General features: G+C 35.5%; 1 protein-coding gene across 1 annotated transcript; it reads left to right on the top strand.

The window, feature by feature from the left end:
- The first annotated feature begins 1 nt into the window (after window position 1).
- Window positions 2–15,364, top strand: LOC126822657 (zinc finger CCCH domain-containing protein 13). Its single transcript, XM_050551846.2, has 19 exons — window positions 2–230; window positions 1,237–1,319; window positions 1,509–1,726; window positions 2,154–2,269; window positions 2,718–2,797; window positions 2,969–3,097; window positions 3,556–5,048; window positions 5,173–5,292; window positions 5,503–5,553; window positions 5,693–6,671; window positions 8,251–8,494; window positions 9,008–9,167; window positions 9,399–9,577; window positions 10,083–10,228; window positions 11,510–11,592; window positions 11,824–11,913; window positions 12,899–13,108; window positions 13,371–13,543; window positions 14,306–15,364. The coding sequence occupies exons 1-19, from the start codon at window positions 96–98 to the stop codon at window positions 14,444–14,446; spliced, it is 4,830 nt and encodes a 1,609-aa protein (XP_050407803.1). The 5' UTR covers window positions 2–95; the 3' UTR covers window positions 14,447–15,364.
- Window positions 15,365–15,486: the final 122 nt, after the last annotated feature.

Below are 15,486 nucleotides of genomic sequence, written 5' to 3'. Positions count from 1 at the left end.
CAGCGGAAGAAGATGGCCGAGTTTCAAAGCATGAAACAAATGGTGCCTTGAATGCATCGTTTGTCTTCATACTACTGTATTTATGTTAGTTAGTAATGAGTAAACCTAAACGACGAGTAACCGTAGACGCAGGAAAATCAGTATCAGACGACGGCGAGAAGCAGAAACCCAGCGTCTTTGAAAGACTTGGACCCGGTGGCGGACAGAGAAAATATAATGCAGAGCCAGAGGTATTATGACTTTATTAGGCCTAGGCCTATAGAGCCAGAGTTCGTTGGGTGGGGTATTAAAAAAATCAGACTGCAGATGATAGACCTATGCAACTAAGTGTATTTCCATCTGTGAAAAATCAGACTGCAGATGATAGACCTATGCAACTAAGTGTATTTCCATCTGTGCAGTTTCTATAGATCTATATATGTGCTATATAGTATGTTTGAAAACGTCAACATTCTTCATTCTGAATCTGATTAGGAACTAACATATTATGATTTAGATTTAGTAGTAGTAGAGTGACGCTGATAAAGATTCTCTTGCAAACTATAGTGTAAGACTAAAAGTTGAATTTATATAGTAATGTCCGTCCAAAAATGGATTAATTCTGTTGAGTATGTTCAAAGATATTATGACTGTAAATTCCATTGACTGCAGAGTGTAATACGACCTATCATCACATTTCTTGTTCGATGTTCTGTCAGCAAAACACATCTACATTTCTTTCAAATTTAGATTTAAGCCATTTTGCAATTTATGAAAGGCTGATTATTTACAAGTCTATTTCTTGTTGTATGATGTCATTGTCATGATATTAACACACCTGCCGTCATCTTACATGTATGTGAAATCTGATTGATGGTTATTCCGATTAATTGAATCCAAGTCGGGGGGGATTATCTAGCATTAATATTTTGATTTTTTTTTTTATTAAATGTTTAATCAATCTGACTGGCCTACATATTAATATTAGTATGGAGCTGTGAGAAATTTGATATTTTCCGACAAAATGCAACTTTTGCCGGTAGGCCTACATCTTGCCTACACTTTGTAAAGTAAGGCCATTCTGATTGTGGATCAAAGTAGTTAAGGCTGTAATTGTCTGTCCTAACTACAAGTAACATTTGAAATAGGACCCAATTCCACTGGACCTTACTTACATAAGCTCATGGATTATATTTTGAAGACGACAAACTTGCAATTTTAAGTGAATCTTTCAGCTGTTTGTTTGTTCTTTTGTAGCGCACTCAGGTGTGCCGCCACTGGGCATTGAATGGAACTTGTCATTTTGGATCCAAGTGTAAATTCAGCCATAAATCTCATCGGTAAGCTTATAATTACAATAGTACTACACTTTAAATTTATTGATACCAAGGTTTTTGGGTGACTATTCAGTTTATACTATCATCTCTGGTATCTTCAAAATATTTGTTGCTAAGGGCTTAAGTTTAAATCTTAAAATTTTATTTTGATTTTCTGTAATATATGAAATATGATGTTGATTATATATGTAGTGACAGTAGTCCTGAAGAAAACAGACATCAAAGAAAAAGAGATCGTAGCAGGAGTAGAAATCAAAGTCTGTCTAGAAGTGATAGTCGATCACCAGATAGTCGAAGATCTGAGAGTTTATCGAGACGTGATAAGATGAAATCAGCAGTGGTTGTAAGAAAATCTAAACTAGCTGATACTGAAGAAGACAGTGAAGATTCTGGAAGTTGGAATCTTGATAGTAAGTTTAATTTACAATGTTTGACGTTACATTTTTCTATTCATTTAAGCAGAGATTAATTCAGATTGTAATCAGAATATTTCCTTAAGTGGAAAACTGAATAAATCATTCCAGTTGTATTTATTAATTTACTCAGGATAAAGCATGACAAAATTATATGGAAAACAAGTTCTTTATTTGTAGTGACTGACGTTTCACTAATAATAGTTCTCACCTCGTTTTTAACCAACCATAATTTGCACGATGTAACTTGTTTTCCATGTAATTGTGTCGTGTTTAATACAGACCTTCAATAAATTTAATCATGGATTGAAGCATTTATTTCCTCAGTAAAATTTTGGAACTATTACAAAATAAATAATTAAATTAATAATAGAAATGCAACGTTTTTTCTTTCATTGACATTTCCCTACTTTTCTATTCAAAGGGTTGGATTATAAGAAAGAATTAGAGTTGGAGAAGAAAAGACAGCAATTACAAAGAGAATTAAGTCAGTTAGCAGGTTCTGAAGACGAACCTGAAAATCTTAAAATACAAAAAAGGGTAAGTACTGGGGTATAAATATGTACTAGACCTGCGATTCAGCTCTGACGGTTTCACCTTGAACCGACATCACATACTGTACCAATGAAAGCATTTAACAGGTAGCCATACCGGTATGGCACATACATTAAAAAAAAAGGACACCAAATCACCATATTGTTATTAATTGGCATGTAAAAACCAAAAAGAAGTGACTCATGCAAATTTGACTATTTGTCTTTAATGGATCACTCAGGTTAGAAATTATTTTGTGATATCTGCATGATCGAATATATTCAGAATCCGAGTATTTGTAAATAAAGTTAAAAATGATAATGAATAACAATCATGTAAAATTTGCTATTTCTCTGTTGATAACTGGAGGAGGTTATATTATGGTATGCTATTGTTCTCAATATATTACAATATATTCTGGGAAACAGTGATAAGGCCTCTTATTATTTTACAGGTTGCTAAAAATCGTTCAGATTCAGAGTCAAGTCCAGAAAGACTAAAGCCTGTTAAAAAGGTCTCAAAGATTTCACCTTTGTAAGTACAGGGTAATGTTTTCTTTACTTTGATCCATAGCAACCTAATAATATTTACTGCCAGATATATACAGATAATTTTTTATCAAAGATTTAACATATTAATAAAAATTGATAGAAAAAATCATGGAAACTTATGAAACAACCCAAATTTGACTAATATTTATTGCAGTAAAATGAAGTTGGACAAAAAGAATAAACTCAAATCTTCACCATTAGTGACCGCATCACTGGTACCCAAACCAGTTAGAGCGCCAAGTCCACAGAAAATAGCTCTCAAGCTTAAAGAACAGAAAAAGAAGTGAGTAAATGTTCGACAGTGATCAGTGGTTGAAGCTTTGTTGCCTGTTCAGTCTTAAGGGTTGATAAGAGAGAGCAGGAGAAATCGGGTTTAACATCCACTCAACACAACTAGGTCATTTTGGAGCAGTTCCTTTTTTTTCTGTAATTCCCTTGAGTTCAGGGGTCTTGGCAGTGGGAGGAAACCAGGTGACCCAAAGAAAACTCACAAGGTTGGAAGGCAACTCTATCCTGTCATGTACAAGCCTTAGGCCCCAAGGTGATTCTATGACACTAGAAGTAGTTTGACTTTTGTTTATGGAAAAATAATTGAAATATCACAGCAGTAGCAGATGATCATAAACTAACACTTTATTTTGATCTAAATGAAAATGATCCTCTTTCTTTAATCTGTAGTATTTCTTCTGTCTTGTCCAAAATTGTGAATGTATTGTAAATGAGTTGATTTTATAATTTCAGATCGGCACCAAGTGAGGATGAGGATAGCCCAAGAACGAAATTAAAAATAGCCAAGAAATTAGCAAAACAAATTATGGCAGAAAAGTCAATAGAAACTGACTCGCCCATCAAGAAGAAAAAACATTCTCCTCGTTCAGAGAAAAAAGCTGAAAAATTGATAAAAGTGAACCGATTTGCACAGGAAGCTCAGTCTCCTGTGGGAAAAAGACGAAGGTCAAAATCACCATCAAGGTCACCATCACCAGCCTCTCCTGTAAGGAAGCAAAAGAAAATTTCACCAAAGGGGAAAGACAAAGTTAAGGGTAAGAAAAAGAAAATGGATATCCAACCTCCGGTTTCATTTGACAGACGATCATTTTCTCCCGAACGAAAGAGCCGGTCTCACAGTAAAGGTCGAAAGGGAAAAGGAGGAAAGAAAAAATATGAATCATCATCAAGTTCGGACTCGTCCAGTTCAAGTTCATCAAGCCCTGAAGTAAGAAAGAAGAAAAAACTCCCAGCAAAGAATAAAGAAAGAGAAAAACGTGAGGAAATTCTCCCTCCTAAGAAAGTCAAGAAAGTACGTAAGAAATCATCAGAGTCTCCACCACCACCTGTAAAGATGAGAGGTTCACCCCCTCGAGGACCACGTAGAGACACTTCACTAGAGAAGCGCCGCAGGGATGACCCCGAAGAAGGCCGCAAAAATTTTGATAGAGGGCCATCACCAGATTCTTTCCGTTCGACGTCTTCTTCCCCGGGACGTGATCGACGTGGACGTAACCAATCTCCAGATGAAAGACGAAGGCGGGAACGTGAGGAACAAGTTAAAAGGAGACCAGAAAGATCCCCTGAAGAGCGCAGACCTGTACGTGATGAAGCTAAAAGACCAGATAATAGAGAAGATGTACGTCGACATGAAGGTCGTGATGACCCAAGACGTCCAGATCCCAGGGAAGAGATGAGACGACCTGAAGGAAGAGAGGACATAAGAAGAAGAGATGATGGTAGAGAAGATATGAGAAGGGAAGGAAGAGATGATCCGAGAAGGATGGATACTAGAGATGAACCTCGGAGAGATGGTAGGGAAGATATAAGAAGAGGTGAAGGAAGAGATGATATCAGGCGTGGTGAAGGAAGAGATGATCCAATAAGAAGAGGTGAACGAGATGATATTAGACGCCCTGAACGAGATGATTTCAGACGAGGTGATCCAAGAGATGAAATTAGACGACCAGAATTTGATCCCAGAAGATCTCCGCTGCATAGATCTTTGTCGCCTGATCTTAGACGGGATAGAGATGTTGGGAGACATGGTCGTCCTCCACCAGACTTTAGACCTGGTCCAGGAGAAAGAGCTCGATATGATACATTTCCTGATAGATTTGATCCTGAGAGAAGAATTGAAAGAGATGTATTTGGACCAAGAGATCGGGGACGTTTGGATCCTGCCTATGATAGAGATCGTGATCCAATTGATAGATATCCACCCGACAGACCAAGAATGCGTGAGGGTGAGTTGATAAATGAATTATGAATATTTTTTAGTTGATAACTAGTTTACCTTTTTGGATTCGATTGTACCATCTTTCAAACAATTGTTGATTCAAAATTGGTGTTTTTTTCCCATTTTGACAGATACAAGGCGTTCTCCACCATTTGAAAGACCTGGATATCATGAACCTGCATGGGATAGAGGTAGAGGAAGAGGTTGGGGACCAGTACCTAGAGACAGGGGACGAGGTAGGGGACTAGAAGGTAAGAAGAAAACTTGAAAAAATGTCTTAAATGATTACACAGCTGCACATGTGACATGCATAATGCACATGGTATAAAACAAAAGAAACAATAATAGTGTTTAGAATTTAAATTTTCTGTTTACATGGATTTTCTTTTTGTACTCCATTATGTTTTACAAGTAGATGAAGGTATTAAAAATAAGTTTTCACTGTTTGTTTTTTTTTTTAGGTCCACCACCCGGGTATGAGCCCCCTCTCGCACCAGGACCTTATATCAGAGGTAATATGTATTCATTGTACATTTTTAAAAACAAATCTTTGAGGTTCAAATGCATTTTCAATTGTAGCATAGCTTTTTTTTTGATTTACATGTTAGCCCAAATAAGTTAGAAAAAGAATATTTTATTATTATTCTTCAGGTCGCTATCCTGAAAGAGATTTTGCTGGCAGACTTGGTCGCAGAGAATGGGATGAATGGGATGCACGACGTGATGACAGACGAGACATCCCACGAGACCATGTTAGAGATGATAGGAGAATGGATGACCGTCTTTTCCGTGATGATGGTAGACCTCCCAGAGAGCCCTGGATACCACGTGATGAACGTCGTCCGCCAGATTTCCGTGATGATAGACTTAGTAGACGAGATGGCAGTATGGACAGAAGAGAACGTGATTTGTCTCCACCTTTTATGAGGCGGCCAGATGGTCGCGATGAACGACCAAGGGATAATCGTGAACCTAGTTTTGATCGAGGTGCAAGGGATGACAGAGGTAGGGATTTAAGAGATCGAGATGATGCGACACGCTCTGATAGAGGGGACAGAGATGATGATCCTCGTGATAAGAGAGAAGGCTCACGTAATAGAGGACGAGATGAACCCAGAATCAGAGATGATAAACTGGATGATAGACGAGGAGGTCTTAGAGACGAAAGGGATGATAAATTCAGAAGAGATAAAAGAGATGACCGTGATGATGCTAAATCAGAAAGAAGTATGGAGGGAAGATCAAGACGAGATTTAGAAGATAAAGGCCAGGGTGATCGGCGTCAGGATGAATTAGAGCGAGAATCAAAAGATGGCGATTTAGGAAAACGCGATATGGACCGTTCATCAAGAACAGGTGATAAATCTAGAATGGAGGGTCGTGTTAGAGAAGATGGCAGCCCAAGAGATCGTAGAGGAGTGAAAAATGATGATGAGAAAGTTTCTCGACATTCCGAAGATCGTCTAAGTCATCATGAACGAGAATCTCGAGCTAGTGATAGAAGTAGAAGAAGAGATGAAGAGGGAAATGATAAGAAGAGAGAAGATGTAGATAAGACGTCTCCAGATGCAGATGTTGATAAAATATCAGAACATAAGCCAGATAGCGAGAAAACCAAAAGTGACTCAAGGTATGTATTTGGTAACTTTTGTTGTTTTGAGTTAAAAGGTCACCGGAAAAGCATCAATTTTTTTTTAAATAATGCAAGTAATTATGTCAACATATCCTTTCCATAAGTATAACCCGAGCCCGAACGTCAATATTACCTGCAACAGGTAAATTTCAACATTAGTAATTTCCGCCGTTCTCTGTTGGCAGTCGGAACTTTCCGTCAATAAGCAATCCGTGACGTCATTTTAGTCCTTCTGCACATAGAAATATAGACTAGAATATGAGCAGAAGGACTAAAATGACGTCACATTTACGGAAAGTTACGACTACCCACGGAGAATGGCGGAAATTGCTAACGTTGAAATTTGCCTGTTGCAGGTAATATTGACATTCAGGTGCGTGTTTTACTTATGGAAAGGATATGTTGACATAATTACTTGCATTATTTAAAAAATTTATGAACCTTTTCCAGTGACCTTTAAAGTATGTGTTTTAAATGTCAGGGTGCAGAATGGAGGGTCTGACAAGGACAGCTGTCTAGTCCTTCGGATGACATGAAAAACTGAGGTCCCGTGTATACATTAGAATGCACGTAAAAGATCCCTTGGCAGTTGGAATTCTATATAAGAGTAGGCGATAGTGCCGCTGCCCAGGCAAAATTTCCCTCATAGCACACTGTATGGCATATGCCAGTCTTCATTAGCCCAGTACAGGAGCAAAACAGTAGGACGTTAAATCCCATTTCTTTTCATTTAAATGTCAGTTTATTTTAAATAATGCCAACTATTTGGTTAACATTGATGAGTTTAGTAGTGCTGGTGTGATTCACCTGTTTATTGGTATATATTGATAGGAGGAACAACAATATTTATATCATACCGATGAGGCCCAACAATATGTGTATCATACAGATATGAGGCAGAGCAATATGTGTATCATACGGATATGAGACCCAGTAAAACCAAAATAAGGTCCAACAATATATGTATCATACTTGTGTGAGGCCCAACGATATGTGTATTATCATACCGATATGAGGCCCAACGATATGTATACAATACCAACGATGTGTATTATGTGTATCATACCCATAACGATATGTGTATCATTCCATTACCCAACATATAGTATAATACACCCCTACCTAACACTGATTATCAGATATTAAAAGTAATTAATTACATTCATCAAAATAGTGAAAAGTAAATAGTATTCTAATAAATAAGACCATAAAGGTTATTATTTGTATTTCATGATATCTAAGCATTACATTAAATATGTTCAATGACTTTCAAATACGTGTACCTTTATTGCTCAATATTAAATCTTAATTGTTGGTAAGATTTAATATTGAGCAATAAAGGTACACGTATTTGAAAGTCATTAAACATATTAGTGTTTTTGCTTTCAATCGGATCCTAAAAGTAATAGTACAAGTTTGTAATTGTAGATACTGTATGAAGCATTTGGTAAATAGCTCATTCCCCTTGCTGTTTTTTACGTTGATATTTAAGAGACAAGAGAGGTATAGGCTTATATAGGTCTGGTAGTGATGAAATCTCTTTCATTGAAACTAATACTCTTTAAAACTTTTATAGAAAACGTCACCATGAAGCAGAGAGAAGGTCCATTTCACCAGTCCACAAACGACCTAGAGATATTTCTCCAGCACATTCATCTCGTAGTTATGGTAGTGTAGGCACTCGTAGCCAATCTAGTCGTTCACGATCAAAGAACAAAATACGTGAGCTAAAGAAGGAAGAAAACAGAAGTCGCAGTGGAAGTCATGACAGATTAAAAACAATTGATCAAGTTATAAAAGAGAAGACTGATAACGTACAGGTATTGTTCAAGTACATTCACTACAAGTCACATATATATGGTAGACCCGTAAAAAAAGGAAGTCCTCTCTATGCATTGTTGGCCAACAGTATTTGAAAAGAAATAAGATAAAGATCTATTGATTGATGAAACTGTTAAATTGCAGACAGTTGACTCCAACATTAAACTATGGCTTGACAATATCCTACTAAACATGAATTTGATCTTATATTTCGATATATACCAATCTTCAATCAAATACTTTAAAGTTTACTAATTCAGGAAAACATGATTTAGTAAAAAATCAACTCAATATGTTCAACACCAGTAGACTGATAAGAAAATTTTAGATAATAGGTGTCAGTCAATAAATGCTGTCTTCATTAGCCCAGTGGGCCATTAGGCCAATTTCATTTCATTCCATTCCAGTCGCTTAATATGTTGTGACGAAGTTACACTACATTTATTCCCAAAAGTCGATCGCAAAATATACATGATCTGGAATAAAGATTATTTTATATTGTCTATTTATAGCCTCCATTCCCTAAAGAAGATTCAAGGTCAGAGAAAGGAGATAAGGGAGATAACTTGTCTGATAGAGGAGGACAATCGAAACGATCCAGATCTTCATCTAAAGAACGGAAGTCTGATGACGATACATCTAAAAAATTGAAAGGTTCAAAATTAACCGATGGTACAGTAACTATATTAATTTGAATAGAACTAAAATAAATATTCTGCAGGTAATATGCATATATGTGGTGGGAGTAGAGAATTATTGAAGTAAAACTACCTAATTTGAGTTGGATGGGTGTTAAACCCGGTTTCAATATCTCATGCATATGTAGTGAAACCATTTCTGTATGTTAGCATTTATCCTGTCGAGTGCTCATAGAAAATTATGATAGGATTTTGTTATTTTTAGATGAAGAAGCCAAACCTGAAGAACAAAAAGAACCACCCATGTCTCCAGCTGCTGAAAATTTATCACCTGATCATAAATCTAGTCATTCCTTGGCTGAAGATGAAAACCAATTAGATCAATCAAAGGAAGTTTTTAGTGATTGGTCAGATGATGATGAGGCTAATGACATTTTAATTCAGGTGAATAGCAAATAAAATTTAATCAGAGAGGTCATTTACTACATTATCACTGAAATGGGTCATTCTGTGAACTGAGAATTGGAACTTGTATGTACGGTTGAAATTTATTAATAGTACTATGAATCGACAGTGTGAGAAAATCCATAACCTTCTGCTAATGGCTCTCGGGGAGTTTAAGTTGTTCAGATGTGTTATTTGGATTAGTGATGGAACAAGTTCTATACAATCTGTCTTGAAAGACTAAGTGGATGTGAGCTTGTTTACTATTTTGAGTTTAAATTTTGGCTTACTATATTAACATTGGAAAACGAAATCATCTCAAAATTTTCAATAAAGAAATATTATCATCCGAGAAAACAAAGAACATTCAAAATTCAATGAATGTGACAATTATATAGTTGACCCAAGTCAAAGATCTCTTTTCAAGGGTCATATCTGAGTTTTATTTTACAAAATGAGTCTTATTATACAGTATTAGTTGTATTGTAATTGTCTGTATCACCAGGAACCTGCTGTAAAAAGTATTAAAGACGAGGAAAGGAAGAGAAGAAGTCCCAGTAGAAGTAGTAGAGGAAGTAAACACAGTCATCAAGATGAACAAAAGCAGGTTAAAACCAGTGAAAGGACTTCTGAAACAGCCGCACCAGAAAAGTATGTTTATATTAAGAACCAAATATTTTAATAAATAACTGCCATTGCTGGTTCTAAAGCTCACAGCAAAACCAACATGAGCCCAAAAGCTAATCATATTTTACTTGTATTGCTTTCTGTTCCAGTTTGATTGCCTGCTTTAGTACATCAGTTTGTTTTCCAGCTTTCTCCCACTGCTAAAGTGCTTTAAGCTTATAATGTTTGTCTTAGATTGATGTGGTGACTGACATGAATGTCCCAGGTTCAAAGCCTGTCTGTCACTTGTCAGGGCTGACATTTACTTGGCTGACAAGGAAAATGTGTCTAATCTTTTGGATAGGATGGAAATCCATGAACACATCAGAGTGTGCTTACAAGAAGCTGTGTCGGTAGGAAATCGAACATTACTGTCTGGGCAAAGTTGTCCTACCAAGTAACCATAGAAATAATATAATTACTAAATGTTAGTCTCAAAATAACCCAGGTATTGTGATGATGCAACATTAATCTCCATTCTTATTTGTCAGCCACCTTTTGAAGAAAGCAGGGGACTATTAACAAAGGTCTGTCCATCACAAATTTTGGGGTATAATAACTCTCCAAATTGAGTTAAAATGGTCAAACTTGGTGTAGGTGTTTATTAGGTGAATTCCTTGATGGAGTTCGAAGATGAGCATTTTCTGCTTATGCTAAGCAGAGATAAGCAATTTGATTGTTGATGCGTTGAGACATGAAACATATGGTTCTAATTATGTAGAGTTATGAAACTTGGTGTATAGTTTCATTACATCAATACCTTGACTATGTTCGATAATGAGCATTTTCTAAGCAGAGCTATAAGCAATTTGATTGATTGAGACTTTGGAAAACAATAACTCTCCTTCTAATTCAGCTAGAATGTTCAAACTTCGCCAAACATAACTGATTAGAAATCAGTTAAAAACTAAAACGATTGAATGTAAATCATTCATATTACATTATATAATATTCATTGAGACCCATTTGTGTCAATTTCTAGGTCCCAAATATTAGTTATTTAGCTCCTTTAACAATTTCCGCTAAACCTAATCAGAGCTAAGCAATTTTATTGGTCAATGCTTTGGAACAAGATAAAGGCACGCGTGTAATTAATTAATATGAGTCGTCTTTTTATTTGGGATTGCGGTTAGGGACATCAGCGTCACTGTTGGCTTGTTTAAATTATAGTTTGAGGGTTTTTTTTATGCTACAGAAAGTTTTATCTTAAAACCTGCGTATATATTTAAATATTTGTGATATATCTTGTTAAATTCTGCATTTTAGAGCACATACAAATTCAGTTGGATCTGTGGGAAATGTACCAGAAGTACCTGATGATATTACAAAGAAAGATTTAGATTCAATGGGTGAGTTTGGAATCCAGAACAGAATTTGACCTTATTTTAGGTTGAGCAGATCAGGGAAACTCAACGAAAATCAATTTTTTTGTCCAATCATGAAACTCAGTTCAAACTTTTGGTTATTGATCTTCCATTCTTCTCTGACATCTTTAAATCTGCATAGTTTATTTAAGCAAAAAATGTTATTTATATACATTTGATGTGTCATTTTAATCTGTATCATAATATAATTTACAGATGAAGAAGCAATAGATTATGAGTCGATTTCATCAGAAGAAGAAAATTTCATGGATGAAGACGGTGAAAATAAGAAGAAAGAAAAACAAAGTAAGAGCTTTTGTAAAATTAAAGATTATGTAAGCAGTAGATGGAGGAAAATAGCAAAGAGATTAGTGAGCTAAGACCTGAAACCATACAGTTGCATGTTTCCATTCTCACTTTATCTGGCTGTTGATTCCTTGTCTTCTTGAAAAGACACTTTATTCCATAATTCTAATCTACCCAGCTGTAATTGGTATAGTGGAGGGCTATGCCTCATTTCAGTCATATTTGCTAGTCATGACTGACTAGCATTGAAATTGACCTGCTGGAAAATTGACCTGTCAATCAGTCTACATACCTAAAATTTAACCTTTAAACAAAATATATCATAAATGGCTTTAGGAGGAATGGTCTTAGTGGGTAAGAACATTACAATAAATTCTGTGTCTTAAACATGTGTTTTGTAAGCTTTAGGTAAAGAACTTCCCATTCTTGCTATAGTAGTTCAAAAAAATATATTTCAAAATTAATATATTGAAAATTTCATTCAAATTACTTTATTCCAAGCGATGTTATCACTATTTGAAGTCTTGAATAGATTGTCTATTATCATAGCAAAGTTACTTGTTACCCGAGACTCAGCCTTGCTTCTCCATTTTTAAATAAATCATTAAATGGCAATCATATTTAAAATCGTTTGCCTGTACGCCACCCGTTGGACTAGAGAGTTGATTATAGGCTTGTCATGTAATAAAATGTCTTAATAATAATTTATATAACATTTGAAGCCAACATAAAACCTACAATAGACATATTTAATGTAAGTCACAGAACAAAGGCCAGAGCTGGATATTAAAATTACATTACTTTACCTGTTCATGGTGATGGGAGATCAATTTCTTTTATTGGGGTTCGCCAATTCAGTATGACAAAGGTTGATGTTTAAAGAGCAAGTTTTCAAAATGCTCATTAACTGTGAATGATTTAATAATATATCACATGCACTAGGACTCAATTTATGAAACTGTTTAAATTATGTTGGTATTTTTAGGTATTGTTGATGTTCTTGATATTGATTGGTCAAGTCTGCAGAAAGATACCAGACCTAAACCAACCACAGGTTCAGCTTTAAATAGATTTAAGCCACATAATATACTATCACAGATTGGTGTATCACGCAAATATGCCGGGGAAGTGATGTATAAAAAAGTTATAGAAGAATGCCAGAAGCAATTGGACCTTGAGAATGCAGAGAATAATGGTAAATATTTCAGATTTTTGTGCCACCTGAAAGTTGGAACTGGACTCATAAAATCTCAAGGTTTTACTCAGGGGCCCAGACTGGGATTCCAATTGGGGACATTCTAGTCAAGGGTCAAATGACGTTACTGCACAAATAACGTGGCCCCAATCTGCAAAGAGAAGCATCACTATGACAGTATGTTGCTATCATTAGTTGTGGAAAGCAAGCCCATAAAGATTTACATATTAGGCAAATACATATTTCTTAATCTGTTTTCCAGATGGTGAAAAACCTGTGTTTAAATTTGAACATGATATTGCTGCATTCCATTCCTCAGCGGTAAAGAAAATAAAAGACAGGGCTAATTTAATAAAGAATGTTGGTCCATTTAGACGAGCATTGTGTGCCCGTCGTGATCTTGAAATCAGACGGCAGCTGTGTAAAGTTGATAAGGTGAGATATATACATATTAACAAGTAGTTTAGGACAGATAGTGCTTCCTCAGTTCCCTGAAAATGGTCTCTTTCACATTGTGTTTTATAGCGCAGTTTTGAATCTGCCCCAATTTACAGATCCCTTTAAAATAAATTTAATTCCTTTTGGATCGATAAAGGTTAACTGATTCGATTTGATCTCGTAAATGGATAGGTTGTAGTCTCAACTGTAAAGTCTTGGATATACATTGTTATCTGTAACGTGTTTTCCCCTTGTCAGTGATGCAGGACGGAGGGCCTGACAAGGACAGCTGTCTAGTCCTTCGGATGAGACAGAAAACCGAGGTCCCGTGTATACATTGGAATGCAAGGAAAAGATCCCTTGGCAGTTGGAATTCGATATAAGAGTAGGCGATAGTGCCGCTGCCCGGGCAAAATTTCCCTCATAGCACACTGTATGGCGTATGCCCGTCTTCATTAGCCCAGTATAGGAGCAGTAGGACGTTAAACCCCATTTCATTTCATTTTGTTATCTGTAACATATTTGGGAACATAGATTGTCAGACTGGTTGGGAGGTAATTTTAGACAGAAAATTTGTCTGGGGAAATTCCAATAATGTTGATGAGGACAAGTTGTTAAAATACTCAGCAGTAAAGCTAATTACTAAATGTATCCTCAAACATTAAGGAATTTCAGACCTTCCCTATCCACCTGACAATAGACTCTACACAGAAAGAAACAGTTGCCATTTTGATGAAATTCTGTTATTTGCAATTTCAGTGCTTAGATCAGGCTCCAGTTTTCAATCCAGCTGTAGTAGACACTCAATTACATAAACTGAGTATTCAGTATTTTAAACAGGCTCGAGATGGTGTGAGTGTAACTAAAGAAACTATTAAATCTGATATATCTCAACAATAGAATAACCAATTATTATACAAATCTTATGGTTGTTAATTTATAAATGGTGACTCTACTGCATAAAATACCAAGCTTCAATGAATGCTTCAACAGTCATGTTTACCATTTACAAAGTACTCACAAAACAGTAACTACCTTTTCCTGGATTTCTTGTTTATCTAGACTATATTTAGTTTAGGAAATTGGTTATCACAATGGGAAGACAACTCTTTAGGCAGTGAGGCAAATGAATAAACCATGTCTACCCATTCTTGAAATTTCAGTGGCAATGACATTTTGAATAACACCGTAATATTGTAAATTCTGTACAGTTTTTGTTCTCCCAAAAATATCGCTATATGTTTTTGATTTTCACATATTTTCATATCGTCCTCATTACTCATGAAAAATGTTGATTCATCTATTTTTGTGTGTGTGTGTTAGTCCTCATATTGTATGGAACAAAGTTGTTCTTGTCAGTCTCATAATAACATAGATATGTTAACATTATACATCATGTCATGTCATTTCTATTGTTAAGTGATAGTATTTATTTTAAATGGACTGTGTACAGCAGAACAGGTTATTTTGTGAGTCCATATCTGAAATAAGAAATAATATGCTCATATTTTGTTATTTCCATACAAGATAAAAGTCATTCATTCATTCCTTAAATATTATATGAATTTATGTATAAAATTAATGATGGTATGACGACTAATTTAAGTTCATTTTGTGTTTTTGTCCATCATTGGTTTTTCAATAATACAAAAAATGGGTTTTATGCAGTTATATAGTGCACAAATTTCCTAGGCTTATGTATGATAATTTTGTGTCAGTCCATTGCTATATAAAGTATATTGTTATGGAATGTGTATAAAGTGCTTTGAAAACATTGTTAATATTTTTAAAAGGTGAATAAATTGAAATAAACACAAATTAATGTTGTTGTCCTCTCTACAGCCTAATGCACAACTGCTGTGGATATTTGAATCTATTGCCCTTGATTAATTAGAGTATAGAAGACGCATTTCTTTGAACCTTCTCCAATCACAAATACC

This window comes from Patella vulgata, chromosome 1, assembly GCF_932274485.2.
Source record: "Patella vulgata chromosome 1, xgPatVulg1.2, whole genome shotgun sequence".
Lineage (NCBI taxonomy): Eukaryota > Metazoa > Mollusca > Gastropoda > Patellidae > Patella > Patella vulgata.
The sequence above is the reverse complement of the archived record's forward strand: the minus strand, read 5'-3'. Positions and strand labels throughout refer to the sequence as shown.

Coding starts and splice junctions, on each gene's coding strand:
- LOC126822657 (XM_050551846.2), top strand. CDS start 96: ATGAGTAAACCTAAACGACGAGTAACCGTAGACGCAGGAAAATCAGTA. Junction 1,727..2,153: donor TGGAAGTTGGAATCTTGATA/GTAAGTTTAATT, acceptor TTCTATTCAAAG/GGTTGGATTATAAGAAAGAA. Junction 11,914..12,898: donor TAAGAAGAAAGAAAAACAAA/GTAAGAGCTTTT, acceptor TGGTATTTTTAG/GTATTGTTGATGTTCTTGAT.